General features: G+C 38.9%; 1 protein-coding gene across 1 annotated transcript in view; it reads right to left on the reverse strand.

Moving 5' to 3' along the window:
- Positions 1-1,838: 1,838 nt before the first annotated feature.
- The window catches only part of LOC143438590 (uncharacterized), a 111,065-nt gene continuing 92,938 nt past the window's right edge, over positions 1,839-19,965 (reverse strand). Inside the window, exons 3-5 of the mRNA XM_076924287.1 lie at positions 4,648-4,774; positions 4,343-4,403; positions 1,839-2,946 (exon numbers count right to left, since the gene is read on the reverse strand). Of these exons, the coding sequence (XP_076780402.1) occupies positions 2,007-2,946; positions 4,343-4,403; positions 4,648-4,774 (1,128 nt within the window). The 3' untranslated portion in view covers positions 1,839-2,006. The remainder of the gene's footprint in view (positions 2,947-4,342; positions 4,404-4,647; positions 4,775-19,965) is intronic.

Below are 19,965 nucleotides of genomic sequence, written 5' to 3' on the forward strand. Positions count from 1 at the left end.
TATTTAGAAATAGCTGAGAGGAGTGAACAGACAACAGTCCAGGTTACCTTACATGGATAGTTGGTTTTCAAAACATCAGAAGTCCATAGAACTGATGCTACAAATATTTATATATTAATGTTCATTTTGATTAGAGACCTGTCTGCTCCTGACAGCTTCCTCTCATGGATTCTAAGAAGAAATTGAGCATCCTTGGAGTTACTCCAGTTGTGTGGTGACAGCCACTAGGCAAGAATTGCCTCTCTCCATCTACAGACAAATTACTGTCCAGAAAAGGACACACTTGCAGAATAGTCGACTGATTATATCTGCCTAGACAGAGTAATCAGCCCTTAATAATCCTGCATCACTAAGGTCTGTCAGATGATTCTGGGCCAGAAGGCTGAAGATTTGATGCTCCAACGTTCGGGAGTATAGGGGCTTTTCAGGTGTTCAGTGATCTCTATAAATTGGCTAAGTTTTAAAAGTTATGTTTCGTGCTTCCCATAATTTCAGTTAACTCAGTCATTCTGGATTTTTGATGGGGTTGAAGACCTATAGTCTCATAGCCAATCCTGGCTATTTACTTTGAAAGAAAAGATCTGAGTAGATGGTTTTCAGCTGACATTCATTCTAAAGCCAAAAAGCCAGGATCAAAAGTAAGTGTTTTAGTTAGAAGAGATGACAGAGGTTCTGGTTAGTCAACAAAATGATGGACTGGGTATTAGGACTATCTTGTACCTCACTGGTGCAATTAGGAATAAGTATGCTCTAATTGTATTTTGAGAGAAAAGTTTTACTTTAACAGGAAGAGTGATATATAGGAGGAGCTAAGTGGGAAGGAGTACTGAGAGGAAGAGATGGAGCAAGTAGAGAAGATGAAGAAGAGAAGCTAGGTGATGAGAGAGAGAAAGAGAGAGGGGGCATGGAGGCAGATGTTCACATGTCTCCACCAGCCAAAGATAGTTTTTATATCTAGGTTGGGTATTGGGTTACAATTCTGATTGAGCATGACCAAACTTATAAATCCTTTGATTAACATTTTTAAAAATGTATAAAAGCAAAAAGGAAAGGGGGGGCATGGGACAGGGTTGTTCTAGGGAGGGGAAATGTGGAAAGGGGATGGCATCTTAAATGTAAATAAAATATAAAATAAAAAAATAAAAAGATGAAATGGTACTATCTGTTAAGGCATTTTCTTCCCATATATTCTGGATGTTGCCAGCCTCAGTCCTCCAAATTATATAGGCCTTGAATCACCTTAGGTAAAATTGATCTGACTCACTGCACCTGATAAGAGTTTGATCATTCATTGTACATACCTAGAGGGCTTGTGAACCGCAAGTTCCCTATCTCTGCTCCTATTGCTGAATGGACCAATATTAGCTGATGATCTTTGAGGGCAGGGCGAAACACAGTGAAAAACCTATACATAGGTTACCTTAATTTGTTACAACTTGATATATATTTGATTCAAACCTTGTTTAGAATGTGGGTGTATAAATGTGCACTTAGTTTTTTATTTCTTTATTCTCGTCTTGCCCTTTATATATGGACCACAGTCCCCTCCCTCCATTTCTCCACACCCCTTCCAACCTATCATCACAACGAGATACTCTGTAATTTCCCTTCAAAAAAGAGCATGCCTTTTGGCGATATCAAATTAACAAGGTATAAAATGTATCAATAAAAATAGGCACAACTGCTCATATAAAAGCTGGCAAGGCAAATTAATTAGGAGGAAAAGAATCTGAAGAGCAGGCAAAGCACTCAAACACACCAACCCACTATATATTACCATTATGATTCTTTCATGCCATAGAAGGTGACTATTTGAGATGGCTATATTAAATCGATTACATTTATTGGGTTCTCTCAAGAATGTGTTTCTAAAAATTTTTTAAAACAACCATAACATGCAAAGGTTTTACCACATTTATTACATTATCAGGGTTTCTCTCCAATATTGTTCTTTTATGCTTTTGAAGATGTCTGTGACCTGCAAAGGCTTTACCACATTGGTGACATTAAGATGGTTTCTCTCCAGTATGTGTTCTTCTATGTATTTGAAGCTGATTGCATTGTGTAAAAGCTTTGCCACACTGGTTACATTCATAGGGTTTCTCTCCAGTATGTGTTCTTTTATGTACTTTAAGATTACCATCACATGCAAAGGCTTTGCCACATTGGTTACATTCATAGGGTTTCTCTCCAGTATGTGTTCTTCTATGTATTTGAAGCTGACAGTATTGTACAAAGGCTTTGCCACATTGATTACATTCATAGGGTTTCTCTCCAGTATGTGTTCTTCTATGTATTTGAAGCTGACTATATTGTGCAAAGGCTTTGCCACATTGGTTACATTCATAGGGTTTCTCTCCAGTATGTGTTCTTTTATGTCTTTGAAGATGAGTGGATCTTGCAAAGTGTTTTCCACATTGATTACATTCATAGGGTTTCTCTCCAGTATGTGTTCTTTTATGCCTTTGAAGATGACCGTATTGTGTAAAGGCTTTGGCACATTGGTTACATTCATATGGTTTTTCTCCAGTATGTGTTCTTTTATGTATTTTAAGACTGCTGTGATGTGCAAATGCTTTACCACACTGGTTACATTCATAAGGTTTCTCTCCAGTATGTGTTCTTTTATGCCTTTGAAGAACATGGTTACGTGTAAAGACTTTACCACAGTGGTTACATCCATAGGGCTTCTCTCCAGTATGTGTTCTTTTATGTCGTTGAAGATGACTTGGACGATAAAAGGCTTTACCACATTGGTCACAATCATAGAGCTTTTCTCCAGAGTGTGTTCTTCTATGTATTTGAAGACCAGTATAATACACAAAAAATCCAGTACCCATGCTTTTATGTATATGAAGGTGATTGTTTCTTGCAATGGCTCCATCATATTGCATATATTCATAAGGTTTCTCTCCAGTATTAACTGGTTCATCACTTTGAAGATGCCTGCAATATAAATAGGCTTTAACACATTGAATATATTCAGAGTTTCTCTATAGGAGGATATCTTTCAAGTCTATATATGTAAATGGCACATGTAAAAAAGTTACCCCATTCATTATACTAGTGAATCATTTTTATATGAATTAATTTAACAATCTTTTCTAATTGTAAAGAGGAATCATATATAATATAATAATGTTCTAACAGTCTGTTTATTTCCATTGTGGTTTGCTTCATTATTGGTGTCATTTATATCTTTAACAATACCAGTGAAGGTAAGTGTATTTATTATATGGCTCAAAATTATAACAACCTTTTCCTTTATGATGTTTTTCACATATTTGACAAAATGTGCAAACATTCACAGCTTTACCACAATGAGTCCATTCATAAATTTAACTATAATGTGAGCCATACAACATTTGTGAAGTTGCATAAGACAAACAGAAAATTTCTACCTTATTTTTTTTGCAGTCTTGAGTTTTTTGATATATTTCGAAGGAAGTTGTGAAATCAGTTAATTGTAAACCTTCATAACTTTAAATAAATGTACTCTCAATGGGAAAAATTACAAATTTTATAAAGGTCCCCTAAGAGAGCTACAGGATTTATGTCAATATGTCCTAGGCACAGAAAATTGTATTTGTTATAGTCAATAGATACATAGATAGACTGGTAGATACATAGATAGAAAGATAGATAGATAGATAGATAGATAGATAGATAGATATCATATAGATGGATAGATAGAGATGATATACATAGACAGACAGATAGATAGATAAATAGAAATAAAGATAGAAAGATGGATAGGTAGGTAGATGATAGAGATATACCTGTTCCATATAATACACCTATGAAAGGAATAATAACAAATAAAATGTATCCACATTGTATTCACACAGGTTTACTTGTTGTTCCTCATAGACAGATGGTATTTGGATTATGTTTTCTCTACAAAACCCTTTTAATTTCCATGAACTTCCATTCTCAATAATCATAGCAACCTTGCTACAAGTACATAAGTAACATCAGTATACTATGTACTTTCATATCAGACACTTTGGGATATAAACTAATTACATATTTAATGTGTATACTTTTTGCCCTATATGAATGGTATGAGACTAAACAGATTGGCAGTTCTTCAGTGTAGCTTGAATGAGGCTGTGCTTGAAATGGTACTATCTGTTAAGACATTTTTTTTCATATTTTCTGTCTTAACAGAATGCCTTGCAAACACAAATAGAATACCTGACACTGAAGTATAGCATTTATGAGAACTCAACAATCAGTATCCTTAAATACTTATTTACACTTGTGATTTTAATGGAAACTTCAAAAACACATTAACATTTCTTTAAAGGAATATCTGTATCAGCATCCACAAGAAAATTACCTGTTATCTCTTCCATAATTTTCACAATGTCCTTCAATATTGTTATCTTCCCACTTATAGCCTAGAATATAATATCAAAATAATGTATGGTATATTACTGTAATTTAGGCAAAATTTAACAAACGGTCTTCAAGATCCTTACAAACAGGTCTGATTTATTACGTCATTCTTTCTCCTTCTCAAATGAAACTACAGACGTACATCAATAACAACAACAAAAGCAAACACACACAGATGAACAAGCACAACAACAAAAGTACACTGGCCTCTTATTTTAAAAAGAGAAAAAACATTAATAGTCTTACCTATTACAGAGAGGTTCCTATAAGTCTCTAGCATCACATCTTTGTAGAGACTCTTCTGAGAAGGATCTAGCAACGCCCATTCTTCCGGAGTAAACTTCACCACTACATCATCATATGTCAGTGCATTCTAAAATATCCCATATATATGTTTAAAAGAAAGCACAATACTGAAATATTAGACATGTATATTTCATTGACAATATTTTGAACAATTTTGGTACTTCCCCTATTTGTGTACTGGCACAGAAGCTATGATGTTATGATAACCAAGTCATTTTTGAAGGATACTAAATAATGAGGTTCTCATCTGTAATTTCTTCATAGAAATAGGAGGAGGGGGATGGGATAGGGTGTTCCTGGATGGGGGGTAAATGGGGAAAGGGCATCACATCTGAAATATAAATAAAACATTATATGTATATATCAATAGCAGTAAGCACACAGAGATATTATATGAACAATTACTAAAAAAACAATGAGCAAGATGGTTGTATTGCTGAATGAATATCATCTCAGCACTAAGAACACAAAGACAAACTTTATCATTGTTTTTGATACCAGGCTGGTCTATGAAATAAGTTATAGGAAAGTCAGAATTATACATTATGACTCAGTATCCCTTGTAAAAAATCAAATTATGAAACCATAAGGAACCAGAATATTATTTGTGTTCTTAAAATGAATTATACATCCACCACAGTTGTATACTTATCTTCCAGAACATGAGGTGCCCCAGTTGTAATTGTACCATTAATAATATCTTTTTAAAAGGGGAATCATGATTACACAATTACATATGGGCAGATAAAAATATTAGCAATGTAAATATTGATAAATAAATTACATTAAGCTGGGCTAAGCAATGAAGAACAGTTGCTGCTCCTACAAAACCGGGTCCCTAATGGCCACTGCTTACATAGAGCCTCATAAGTAACAATGAGTTCCTAAGTTCAAGAGCTCTGAGATCATCATCTGACTACTGAATGGACACATGAGATGCATATGTACGCATAAAAGCAAAACACTCAGTTTTTTTCAATGTGAATTCAAAGGCAACACAATAGGCAGGAAGAATGTCATACACCTACAATTCAATGTCTAAGGAGGTTTAGGAAGTAAAAATGCCATAAATACATGCCATCCTAGAAAACAGAATGGTACACACCACCAAATTTAAAAATTTAAGATGTGGGTGAAACTCAGCATGACAGCACCTGTTTGACATGTACAGAATCCTACATTCCAGGTTCCTTGGCCAATAATGTGAGAAAAAACAAAAATAATAGGCATGTAGTCCCACATTAAATACAAGCACCCATGGGCCAGATTTATGTTGATCTCTAAGTCTTGAGGTCCCTACTTTGCAAACAGCCAAAGTTACACAGACAAAGATTGTCTTCTAAAACAAATACAAAATATACAACTAAAAAAAATAAAAAACTTTAAAATACCAAAATTTTTGTCATAAAGTTATTATACCCTGTGCAAAGATTTTTGTTACATTATTCAAACACTGGTATCTGTGCCACCATATCTGGTTGCAATATCTGGTTAAGTATTTCCTGCCTCAATATTATATAAGCATTGCTGCCCACTTATTCTCTTATTTTTTGAATAAAAATTAATATACCAATGACTGAGAAGGTGATAGAATAATGCAGGACCTTCTACAACCATAACATGAAGAAGAATAATGGGAGTGAGGATTCACTATCGAGACTGTCCAGGAGACATCATGAGAAAACACCTCTAGCCTAGAGACACAGATAAGTGCAAAATTGCAAGTATCACTGGACTTTTGACTGGGAAGTGGTCAGATTATTGGAGAGGATGAAAACAGAGGAAAAACTGCTCAGTAATTATTCTCTTAAAGCTTGATAAATACATATAATAGTCCAGTTTCCATTATTAGTATACAAACTTAGAAACAAGTACTTTAGGTAAGTTCACAGGTAAGAGATCAATGATTCCTTGAATAGACCTTCAGAGGTGCAGAAGGTCCATAAACAGTGGCAGAAAAGTAAAGAGAAAGAGAAAGAAAAGGAAATACCAGGGTAGTTCTTTCAAGAAATTCCTTCTGAGTAAATAAAAGCTGCCTCTTCAAAACAGGCAAGCCTCCCAGAACAGACACAGTTGTCTACTGGGCCTGAGGCTATATCCCTTTGAGAAGGGGCTCAGGATGGTCTGACTCACACTGGCCAGAAGAGCAAACATTTGTGATACCAATAGATTCCAAGAGAGGGGCAGGGGCTCAGGATTTTTTAAGCATCTCTGGGTTATACCTCAAGGCCATGAGATGGATAAAATTCTCCAATCAAATGGATGTAAAAGATAAGCTGGTATGGGTATTTTACCATTTTAGAAAACAGAAGATTTCAAAGTATACAAATATGCTAATGATATGATAGTATATATATGTCAACTGTAAAATAGTACAAGAAAACTCTTCTACCTCATAAGCACTTTTGGCATAGTAGCTGTATCCTAAATTATTTGAAACAAAATCAGTATCCCTCCTATGTTCCTTTTATGTAAAAAGGAAAAACTGATTAGAAAGACTTCAGGGAATCAACAACTTGCAAAATAGACACATTATGATAGGAGAACTCTAAAGAAGAAGAAAAAAGAGTTGTCTGACAAAAACAAACAAACAAACAAAAACTGCAACTGTTTGATGAAATACATTGCCCCTAGAAAGTTACCAGGTCTCCAATGCACATTCCTGGTTTTAAAGTAGGAACTCTCTTGTTTGTTTGTTTGTTTGGTTGGTTGGTTGGCAACATGCCCCTAGGGAAAGGTCCAAAGGGTTTGACATCAAACTATTAGTTGCTCTGCCAAGCATGTTTCTGGGTTTGAGGGAAGTATGTTACTTTCCATACCTGGGGGCCTCACAGCAAGCCTTGCTTGATCAGCCCAGAGCAAAACACAACAATGTTTTTCCATTGCAAATGGTGTCACCTCTTTCATGTCATACAAGTATGACATGTAGGCTTTTATCAAGAGGAAAACTCAAGTTTTGCTGCACAACCTGTATTAATGGTGATTGTGACCTTGTAATGACCTGTTCAGCACTTGTTTGCAGGCCTACTCTCTGATGTAGGGATGGGCACAGTGGCTGGTTGGAAATCAGGGTTGATTCATTATTGTGGATGGGAGCCATATTTCTGAAAAATCCTAGAGAACAAACTTGTTTATCTTAGGATTCTAATTGCACTAGGCCTAGTTGGAATACTGCTTATTTGTGAATGTTATAGAGTCAGTCTTCAGTCATCTAAATTTACATGGTGTGACTTAGCATCTCCTACGAACTGGTAAACCACTTACTTCATCAATTTTAGTCTTTTACATCACAGAGAAATACTGTATTGCTATCCACACATGAGAGGCCATTTAAAATCTCCAAAAATTTTTGCTTAAGATGGATCTCACAACTAAATGCTAAAGGCAGAACTTGTTGAAGATTCAAAGAAATCTGACCTCACAGATTTGTCAAAGTGACCTGAATGTTTCTGTACACGAACTTCTGCTATGCTTTGTGCACATGCATACCCACAGTTAAATATTCAGATGCCAACACTAGATCCTGGGAATGACTAATATCACAAGAGACTTCACAGTTGGCTGCACCTAGATGTTGGTCTGCACCCAGCACTAAAAATGACCTACCATTTTGGCTTCCTCCCATTCCTCTTTGAGGACACTAAACATATGCTCACCATTTTGTACCTTCCAAGCTTGCCTGAGATCCTTAGAGACAAACCATCAGTAGGGCACAGCACACAACACAATGAAGCATTCAAGCCTGCTCAGCTACAGGGAACCTGAAGCATGGCAAAAAGAACACTCCTCTTCTTCTGATTAGCAAGTTTGCAAAGAGGAGGCTCCAATTGGCCATTGAGTCTTGAATGACTTGAGTAAATCACTCAGGGTTAGAGGGTGTTAAAGAAACCCAGCAGACTGGTTCCTGGCCAAGGTTTCCAGTCTAGGGCCAGACCTTTTCCACATCTGCAGAGATTTGTATTTCAGTAGCACTTTTGCCTGTCTTTCAATAGCCTACTTGTCTGTCTTCTTGACAGGCCCTTAGGAGGTTCCACCACTGCAGCTCACCTCAGATTAGCATCTGGTTCCTTTAGAATGGACTTACTCTGGGCTTACCAGATCACAACTACCAAGTTTTCCTGTGCTGTCATTACAGCAATCAGTAGGTGTTTTCTCTTATTCCTCCTTGAATCAATGTGGAAAACTTTCAAAGAACAACTCAACTTGCAGTGCAGTGAGAAATCTGTCCCACACATAGAATGGTTCCCAGAATATTGACAGTTAAAGAGATTTTTAAGAAACAAGATGTTTTTGTGACTTTAAGATATACTGTACCTGCTTTTCACCTGGAAAAAAATAGGACAAACCTGGAGAAAAGCAGGAGACAGATGACAAATATTGTGGAGCACTATTGTTAGCTGGTACCTTTTTCTCAATGGTAGGGTTAAAAAAACAAACAAAGCTGGGTGGTGGTGGCACACGCCTTTAATCCCAGCACTTGGGAGGCAGAGGCAGGCGGATTTCTGAGTTCGAGGCCAGCCTGGTCTACAGAGTAAGTTCCAGGACAGCCAAGGCTACACAAAAAAAACCCCGTCTCAAAAAACAAAAAACAAAAAAACAATACAAAACAAAACAAAAACCAAAAACAAAACCCCTCAACTGTGCTTGTAAAGATCAAAGGACCTGATAAAATGAGTGGAATTCCACCAGAAGTGGATGTATTACATATCTATCCTGCTCTCTGGCCCAAGCCAAGGTGAGCAGTCTACCATCCCAGGGACATATCCATTCTCCTATTTTCTACCCACAAAAAAAAAAACACCCTAATCCCAAGACCAGACAATGTTAGAGCAGAATTATACTACACTTTCAACTTTCAATGAAGAGTTAATACCAACACAACTCATTCTATGAGGCCACAAGTACCCTGATACCTAAACCACAGTAGGACAGTAAGACTCAACAAAAGCACATCAGATCTATTTCTCTTATGCACATGAGTGCAAAATAATAAAATACTTACAAACTGAATGCAGGAACACATTTCAATCACCATTCATCATGATTAAGTAGGCTTCATAACCAGAATACAGGAATGGATCAATATATGAAAATCTATCAATGTAATATACCATATAAACAATTTTTTAAAAAAAATCCCATGATCATGTAATTAGAAGGTGAAAAGGCCTTTGACAAAATACAAAACCCCCTCATATTAAATGTATTTGAGAAATCAGGAACACAACGCACATACCTAAATACACTAAACAAAATATACACCAATCCAATAGGCAATATTTAACAAAATGGAGAGATACTGAAAGCAATTATACTGGTATCAGGAAAAAGACAAGACTGCCCACTCTGTAGTCTCCTCGCCCCCCTATCTAATCGATACAGTAAATGAAGTTCTAGCAAGAGCAATAAGACAGCTAAAGAAGATCAAGGGGCTGGAAAAGAAGTCAAAGTACATCTATTTGTGAATATATGATACTGAACATAAGCTACCGCAAACATTCTAGGAAAGAACTCTTTAGCTTAGGTTCCAAGATGAGCAAGTAATAGAGGAGACCTCATTAAACTGTCAAAAGGACGAAACCACAACATTTAGATTGGGAAAAAGATCTTCACTAACCCTACATGGGATAAAGAGCTACTCTCCAAAATATATGGAGAAAATAAAAAACTTAGACCACAGAAAACTGACTTAAATACTGGGGTCCAGAGACAATAGAGAATTCTCAAAGCAGAATGTGGAATGCCCAAGAAGCAGTTAAAGAAATGTACACTATCATCAATAATCAGGGAAATGCAAATCAAACCATCCCTGAGAGTCATCTTACTCCAATCAGAATGGCTAAAATCAAAAACTCAAGCAACACCACATGCTCACAAGGATGTGGAGCTCTTCCATAGCTGGTACTTTTGCAAACTGTTACAAACTTCTGGAAGTCAATCTGGAATATAATCCAGAAAATTGGAATTAGTTCTAGATGAAGACCCAACTATACTGTTCCTGGGTATATACATAAAAGATGCTCCACTAAGGTCACAGTAGTCTTATTAGTAATAGCCAGTAACTGGAAGCAAATGAATTGTCCCTTAACCAAAGAACAGGTTTATACCACAGAATACTATTCAGCTATTAGAAACAAAGACATTCGTAAATTTTGCAAGCAAATGGATGAAAGTAGGATATATTATTCTGAGTGGTAACCCACACCCCAAAGAAATATATGGTATATATTCACTGATAAATGGATATTAGCCAAAAAGTACAAAACACCCATGATACACCCCATAGACCCCAAGAAGTTAAACAAGAAGGAATTTCCAAGACTGGATCCTTCAATCCCACTTAGAACAGGGAACAAAATAGACATGGAATGCAGAAGGAGTGAGTTCTGTGGGTTCTGTGGGACAGGATAGAAGGAAAGAAAAAGGGGGCAGGATCAGGTATGGAAGAGACAGGACAGAAACCCAGATTACAAACAGTATGAATGGAAATATGCAGCTACTGGGTAGAGGATAGGGGGACATATACAAAATCCTAGAGACCTGGCATAGAGGAGACTCTCAGGACCCAATGTGGGTAACCTTAGCTAAATGTGCAATAGAGGAAATATGGAGCCTGAGGAGACCACACTGAAAGGGCCTCAGTGGAGGCCCTCACATTCAAAATTTTCAACCCAAAATTGTTCCCTTCTAAAAATAATGTGGTGACAGAGCATGAACAAATGGCTGACCAGTGACTGGCCCAACTTGGGAACCACCCCCTGGGTGGGCTCCAAACTCTGACACTATTACTGATGCTATGTTATGCCTGAAGACAAGAGTTTACCTTAGCATGGGTCTTCTCTGAAAGGCTCTACCAGTAGCTGAGTGAAACACATGCAGATACTCACAGCCAAGCATTAGATAGGTAAGATTAACATAGTGAAACTGACCTTGTTACTGATGGATGACAAGGGCTTTCAACTCCCACACCCTCCTTAAAGGTTCACCCTTCCACATGGGCTCAAATTAGGCCAAGTAAGATTTCCCATCCACAGGAACATTCTGGAGTAAAAAATTCTCAGAATGTACTGAGTGATAGTCACCTGATCCCCAGAAGGTCCCAGGTGTGAGGAGCCGCATTTGCCATTAAAAGATGGCGCAGGCTTCTGCTTCCTGGTTCTTCTCAGAAGCTTTACTTGAGAATGCGCCTGCGCATGGCGCGAAAACCGAGTATGACAATTGGATGAAAGATATGAGCCAATGAGGGATCTGCACGTCTCCCAAAGCTCTATTTAAGTAGCGGGCTTTCTGAGCTCGGCGTCCTTCCCTCCACCTCACCATCTTGAAGAGCTGTTCAATAAATGCTGTCAGAAGAATCCTGAGTGTGGCGTTCTCCTTATCGGCGAGGCTGTGCGCTACATTTGGTGCCGAAACCCGGAATGAAGCCGAACGTCTCGGAGTTTTGACCAGTCACGAAGGACCCTGTTGGCTCGCAGAGGATTCAGAACTGATGGCGTGGAGAGTCTAGACGCTTTTCTGCAAGGTATGGTGGATCTTGTTTGGCTTAACAACAAGATAGCCTATCAGAAGCAGAAAAGGGAGAGAGCACTAATAAAATAGAAAAGAAAACTAGGATAGAGAAGAAAACTAAGAAGGAAGGGCTAATTTGGACAGAGTCTCAATGTTAGAGCTCCAGTAAGCGGGATACAGTGAAGGACACCACGGGAATTAGAAGCGGTCATCCTCACTCCTGCGCTGGAGAACTAGTCGACTGACGGAGCTGGCTGAATTCGGAAGTGAAACAAAGGTGATTGCATAGTAACAAAAACGGGGCAAGAAAAAAAATAAGCAGAAACAGATGAAAAAAGGTTTTAAAGATGCAAGGAGTAAATTGCAGGCTGCTCTGAGTCAAGAGAGCCAAACAGATAAATAAATGTTATAGTAACGAAAATGGAGCAAGAAATAAGTGAGTAAAAACAGATGAAAAAGGCTTTAAAAGAATGATAATGTTAATTAATTTAACTTTCAAAATGAGTGTGATTCTGAGTTGTATAATATTTTTCTGGATAAAAACTCAATGTAAAGGTTTTTCTGGTTACTGGCTTAAGGAAAGGTTAATTTGGAAAAAAAAGGTTTTTCTATGTGTTTTCTGATGAGGTCATTAAGGTAGTAGTTATGTCTTCCAGAATTATATGGATCAGACATGACAGAGGTAGGCCTCCAGGACACTAGATTTCAGAGAATCAAAATAATTATCTTGATACTAAACCTTGTTTTGAGATTTGTATATTGCAGAATACACAGCTTTGGAGAATAAATCTTATCACCTGCATGTTCACTGATGCCCTGGACTTCCAGCTGGATGCAGTTAAGACAGACTTCAGATGCTTATCAATTTACCCTTCCCCTCATTCCTCTTCTAAAAGTCAACGCCCATGTTCAGCTTGAAGAAGTTAATGAGGAGTCGGCGCCCCAATTCCCTGGACTTGGGGACTGAGGTGGTTAATATTAGGCTGTCTTAATCTGTATAATTGTTACTAAGCTGATGCAAAATTCAAGGATTTCATTGGTATAAATTTGTGGGTACAAGGCTTAGACCTTTCACTTCTCCAACAGGGGAAGTTGTGTGTTGCCTTAAAGAGTGTTGCTTTTATATCAACGATTTAGAAAGCCTATAACAGCTGAAGCGCACTCTGATAAATATATTGTTTATCCCACATAGCTTGTTTTGCTGTTTAGTGACCTCAGCTGTATGGTGCACGTGGTAAAGTGTTTTCACCTGTGTTCTCCTGCTTGTGTATATAAATACCTCCATTCAATATGAAAATTTTACTCGGGCAGTAAGGAATGGGTGGGGGTAGGGTTATTTGGCTGCATGATCTTTGGGAGAGTGCTGCTTACCCTCTGGTTGCTCTGCAAATTCAAACAACAATATCAAAAGGATAAGGTGGTGATCACGCAAGCATTGCTTGCCGTGGAGCAGGGAACATCCCCTCAAGCCTGGTTGAATCTGCTTAAACAATGAGATACCATCACTTAACAGGATATTCTGAGGGCTCGTGTTCCCATTGCACCAGGTATCCTAGTGGTGGTCCTCCACACTTCCCGGGGCTCAGGTTCCCATTGCACGGGATAAAAGGTGTGGAGGGTCTCGTACTGTTTATTGTTGTTGCAGTTTAATAAGGAAGGGGGAGATGTGAGGAGCCGCATTTGCCATTAAAAGATGGCGCAGGCTTCTGCTTCCTGGTTCTTCACGGAAGCTTTACTTGAGAATGCGCCTGTGCATGGCGAGAAAACCGAGTATGACAATTGGATGAAAGATTTGAGCCAATGAGGGATCTGCACGTCTCCCAAAGCTCTATTTAAGTAGCGGGCTTTCTGAGCTCGGCGTCCTTCCCTCCACCTCACCATCTTGAAGAGCTGTTCAATAAATGCTGTCAGAAGAATCCTGAGTGTGGCGTTCTCCTTATCGGCGAGGCTGTGCGCTACACCCAGGTAGAATTCAAGTGCTGGTCATGCTTGCTAGCGAATAGAGTTAAAGGTCAATATGTTTGGCCAATAAGTTTCAACTGTAACCTTGGTGATGTAACTTGTGCCCCTACAAAGTATAAAAACTGCTTGTAATAGCCATTAGGGTCCCCTTGAGAGAATAACTGAAGGTCCATTTTGATACACCACCACTACCTGGCACAACAGAGGAGTCTTTAATTGCTGAGATGAAACTAAGTAATTATTCAAAGTCCTTAGTCATTAGGAAAATGCAAATCAAAACAACTGTAAAGTTGCAACTGACACACATCACAGTGACCAAGATTAAAAACTTAAGGTATAGCAAATGTTGGCAAGGATGTGAAGGAAGAAAACAGTCCTCCATTGTTGGTGGGAGTGCAAACTGTGGAAGTGATATGGAAATCAAGTGGGCACTTTTTCAGAAAACTGGGAATAATTGTGCCTCAGGATGCACCTGTAGCCCCAACCCTGATCATACACCCAAAGGATGCTCCAACATTTCACAAAGACATTTGCTGAAGTATGTTCATAGCAGCTTTAATCATAAAAGCCAGAAACTGGAACAATCTATATGTTTCTCTAATAAAGTGTGCATGAATAAAATGTGATATAACTAAGCAATACAATACTAATCAGCTATCAAAAACAAAGACATTATTAATTTTGAAGGCAAATGGATGGATCATGAAATTATAATCCTGAGTGTGGTAACCTAGTCCCAAGAGGACATGCATGGTATGTACTCACTTATAAGTGAATATTAGCCATATCATAAAGGATATACATACTACACGCCAGAGACACAAAGAAGCTAAAGAAGATGTAATGTACAAGTGAGGATGCTTAAATCTCACTTAGAATGCAGAATTTAAAAACCTCATAATTTGTAGAATGATGGAAGTAACTAGATGAGAGAGGAGACAACAGGAGGACAATAGGAAGGTTTAGGATCAGACATGTGGAGAGAGGACAGAAAGCCATTTCTCCATAAGAATGTATGAAAATCTGCAACTGAAGAAGGTTCAGAGGTGTCAACATCTGGAAGTAACTTCTGTAATGGAGCATCAAACCTGCCTTGGTCCTGGTGGGATGGAGTGACATAGTTTCTGCACCTGGGGAATTGTATGGGTTTACAGAATGCTGAGGGCTGCTATGGGCAAAGGCTTGCTTGCATACTAATTAACATATTTCACATTCCTGTAAGGAAGGTGCTCCCAGATGAGGTTAATGACCCCAAGGTAATTAGAAACAGCTGGAATCCAGATGTCAAGAGTGTGGCTTTCTCTCAGCACCAAGGTAAACACTGGGACCTTCTGGATAGCACTTAAGAGAAATAGCTCTGAATACATGAGTTTGAAAATATATAATTTCTCAACTGTGCAAAAATAATGATTCAATATGAATTGAATGAGAGTCTTTACAACTCTGTACAAACAAAAGCAGTTGCACCATGAGACAACAAGTTAGAAAATAACGAAGGAAGGAGATAAAGGACTTTATGAAGTGGTGATCCAAGGGGATCCCATCCAGCTATTTGTTTCTTTGTCTGTTTAAGCTTTGGAATGCAGATAGATTCCTGAATTCAGGATCAACCTAGGAGAGAGAAATATTACCCTTAGGCCTGATAGAAATGGTAATTTTGGGGCAGGGTCCCACAAAACTAGCCTATCATCTGTACTTAACAAAGGCAGACAGAAATTTGAGATAGTTTGCAATGTTTAAAAAAACCTGTATGCCTCTTGCCTCCTAAGAATCAAAGGGCTGGGGTCAGGAGATTATGAGTTATAGGATAATCAAAAGGAAAACCTGGAGTAAATGATTAGATTGACAGGTAATCTAAAACACTGTACCTGTATTCTTCTTTAGCTACAGTTTTCTGGAGATGAGCTTACCAGAAAAATGTTTAGAAAAAAAAAGATAACTGCTTGTAGAATGAACACACACACACACACACACACACACACACACACACACAGAGAGAGAGAGAGAGAGAGAGAGAGAGAGAGAGAGAGAGAGAGAGAGAGAGAGAATATGAAGCAAAAAAGAAGCCCATGGAAAGAGAGGTCTCTTAGACTAGCAAGCAAGCAGAATACAGACAAAGCTCCAGAAAGAAAGCAGAACAAAAAGAGAGGCAGATAGAAAGTCTGTATCAAGCACAACACATAGCATCCACTTGGATCCATGGTTTTCCTTTTCACCACTCCCAGACAACCCTGCTCTCAGAACATTGAAGAGGAACTTTGGAACACTTGTCACCCCATTGGAAAGGCTAATTAACATTCCTTGGTCAGAGGACACTTGCTGGATTAGCAGTCAGAGGAGGAAGGGAAAGGCTGATTAACATTCTCAGACCACAAGGAAGGAAACCCACCTTCGGTGGTGAAGGTCCAGAAGACAAGTGGACACATTCTGAAGAACAGACCAACCCCTGCCACCTACAGACAAGGGAGGTCCTTGCCACCTCATTCCCTAGAGACCAATTTATAAAGTCACACTGTTCTGCCAATCACATTGTGCCTAGTGGCCACTGTCCTAAAAATTGTATAAAAGTTCAATGAACCAGCTGCAAGGAGTTGCTTCTCCTTTTGGGGAGCAGGGCGGCCCCAGCATGCTGGAACATTAAAAATTCCTCTTGCACTTTGCAGCAATCTCTTGTCTCCATGTGGTTCACTCAGGGGGTCTCCAGTAAACTAAGGAGTCTTACAACATCTCCGTAATCCAAGCCTGGTCTCTGGCACCTATGAACACATACTGGGTAACATATACCATAATCCCCACACAAGATCCCAGGCTTTTTGAGTCACAGGAATACTACCCCATCTCCCACAGTATTCCCAGTTACACACTCACTTCCACTGCAAATTTAACACTTTAAATCTTGCAAGGCTTTCCTCAAGTTTTGCCATTTTTGTATCCAAGAGAGACAGCTTGAAGAATATGAGTATACATATATATACTTGTAGAGCAGTGCAGTTCAGTGTTTTTGCAGTCTTCCTTCTACTCATGATACAGTATTACCAATTTATTCATTATATATTAATGTTAATATTACTAATGTTTCTATAGAATTGACCTGACGATATGGACTTTGAGGATTATCTTGTAGATTGTAGATATTTGTCACATTTCAAGAAGTAATACAACTATATATTCATATTTATTACTTGATAGGAAAATGTAAGTTTAAACTCATAATAATGGAAACTTTACTTTTAAGACCTGCTACTCTACATGTGCATACTCATACCCATCTAATGAATAAGACACCCCCTAGTTTACTCAATATGCACCTTGTCTGTCAACTGGCATTCCAATTATTCCTGAAGCTATTCCAGAAGTCATCCCATTCCTGCTGAGTGATGGCAGCAGGATATTCAGTAAAGATAGTCATAGTTTTGGATCTTATTCAATTCTTCAGATCAAGGTATTTGTTTTTATTTTTGGGTTTGGTATATGTGTGTATGTGTCTGTGTGTGTGTTCCTTTCTGTTCATCTTCATCTATTTCTACATTTCAAGTCTTCCATTTCTCTTTTTTTCAACCATTTACTTGTTTGCTTGTTTAAACTATGTATTTATTTATTCATTTTACTTATTCATTTTACAACCTGCTCACTGCACCTCCTCCCTGTCAAGACCAACAATCCCTTCCCTTCCTGCCCCCACCCTCTCTTTTTCTCTGAGTTGGTAGGGGCCCTACTTGGTATTCCCCCTCCAGGGAAAATCAAGTCTCTGCAAAACTAGGAGCATCCCCTCCAACTGAGGCCAGATAAGGCAGCCTAGCTAGAAAAACCCATACCACTTAGAGGCCACAGATTTGGGAATAGAATCCACTTGAAGTCCAAGCTTCACATCTACCACATATATGAAAAGAAGGATCCTGTGTATATTCATTGGTTGGTAGCTCAGTCTTTGAGAGCCCCAACGGTCCTGGTTAGTTGATTCTGTTGGTCTTTCTATGGAGTTCCTATCACATTTGGGAATTACAAAATCACTCACTTTGCCCCATCAGGGCCTTCTTTATAATGGTGACCACTGCAGATGATTCCCTTAAACTATATTCTGTGAGCTAGCAATTGTCTACATTGCTTCACCCTGCAGTGTACACAGTCAACTGTTCCTCCTGTTCTGGTCTAAAAGCAGAAGCTGTGCTCCACATGCAAGTATTTTCCCTTTTACTGTAAAGGACAATTGATTACATGACTAAAATGAGTAATTTCTATCTAGTGGTACAGTCACTTAACACTTATGAATTTACAAAGTTTATAGCAAGGTCGAGAATGGGACTGGGATCCTGTTAACAACACACCTTGTCTCAAAAACATTTTTCTTTTTTTCTTTTCTTCTTCTCCTCCTCCTCCTCTTCCTCCTCCTCCTCCTTCTTTTTCTTCTTTCTTTTTTTTTTTGTGTATGTGTAGCCCTGGCTGTCCTGGAACTCACTCTGTAGACCAGGCTGGCCTCAAACTCAGAAATCTGCCTACCTCTGCCTCCCAAGTACTGGGATTAAAGGCGTGTGCCACCACTGCTCAGCAGAAACATTTTTTCTAAAAGCCTAAAGATGCAGCTGTTCTAAAATTAACCCTCCTTTTTGTTTCTTTTTTTAAAAACGGAGAAAAAAATGAAAGAATGTGTTATTCACCCAACACATGAAATACGTATTACAACACTGACAAAACTAACACCAAATGAATCACAACCAAAATACTAAATACCAAGAGAAAACCTGGGAGAATATACTTGAAAAACAAAGCCTGTCTGCCACTGGCATGCTGCCAAGGGAGTTTTTATACACACACGCCGCTGCTCCAAATTGCTTGTAAATATTCAGATCAGAGAGTGAAGTTATTCAGATGCCACCACTGGGGCCAGAAGTGGCTAAAACCACGAGGTATTCTTACAGGTGCCTGCATCTAGCTGCTGGTTCTGACCCAGCCTTCCATAGGACCCACCACACCAGCTCCTGCTCCTCACCTCTTTGGGAAGTGACCGTATCTTCACCATGTCGCAACTTCAGAACTTGCCTGAAATTCCCTCACAGTACCCAGCAACAACAGTAAGAGCACACAGGCCAAACCACCTTGACCCTGCTTAATTATGAGAACCGGCAAAATGGCTGGATCCCGGAAGAACCCTCCTCCTCTTATGATTGGCAGGTCCTCCTGGAGGCTCTGATTGGCAAGTGAGTCTTGAGTGACATGAGCAGCTCCCTCAGGGTCAGAGGGTACACAAGTAACTCAGAACAGCGTTTCCAGGTGCAGGCTTCTGGTTTAGATGCACATCTTTTTCAGATCAGTGGATATATGTATTTTGGTAGCAATTGTTCCCACTTTCCATTAGCCTCCATGTCATCCCTTGGGAGGAACCACCACTCCAGCTCATCTCTGATTAGCTGTCTGCTCCTCCTCTTTGTGGGTTGTAACCTTGTGCTCACCAGATCAGGACTTCCCTTCTTGCCTGTGTTTCCACTGTAGCCAGTAGGCATTTCCCGTTACTGCTGCTGGAATCAAACATATTACCAACTTTGCAGTGGAGTGAACAATCTGTCTCACCTGTGGAAAGGTGCCCCGAATATTGCCAATTAAAGAGAGAGTTTAAGAAACAAGATTTGTGCCGGGCAGTGGTGGCGCACGCCTTTAATCCCAGCACATGGGAGGCAGAAGCAGGCAGATTTCTGTGTTGGAGGCCAGCCTGGTCTACCGAGTGAGTTCCAGGACAGCCAAGGCTATACAGAGAAACCCTGTCTCAAAAAACCAAAAAACCAAAAAAAAAAA

Source organism: Arvicanthis niloticus, chromosome 25 (assembly GCF_011762505.2).
Source record: "Arvicanthis niloticus isolate mArvNil1 chromosome 25, mArvNil1.pat.X, whole genome shotgun sequence".
Lineage (NCBI taxonomy): Eukaryota > Metazoa > Chordata > Mammalia > Rodentia > Muridae > Arvicanthis > Arvicanthis niloticus.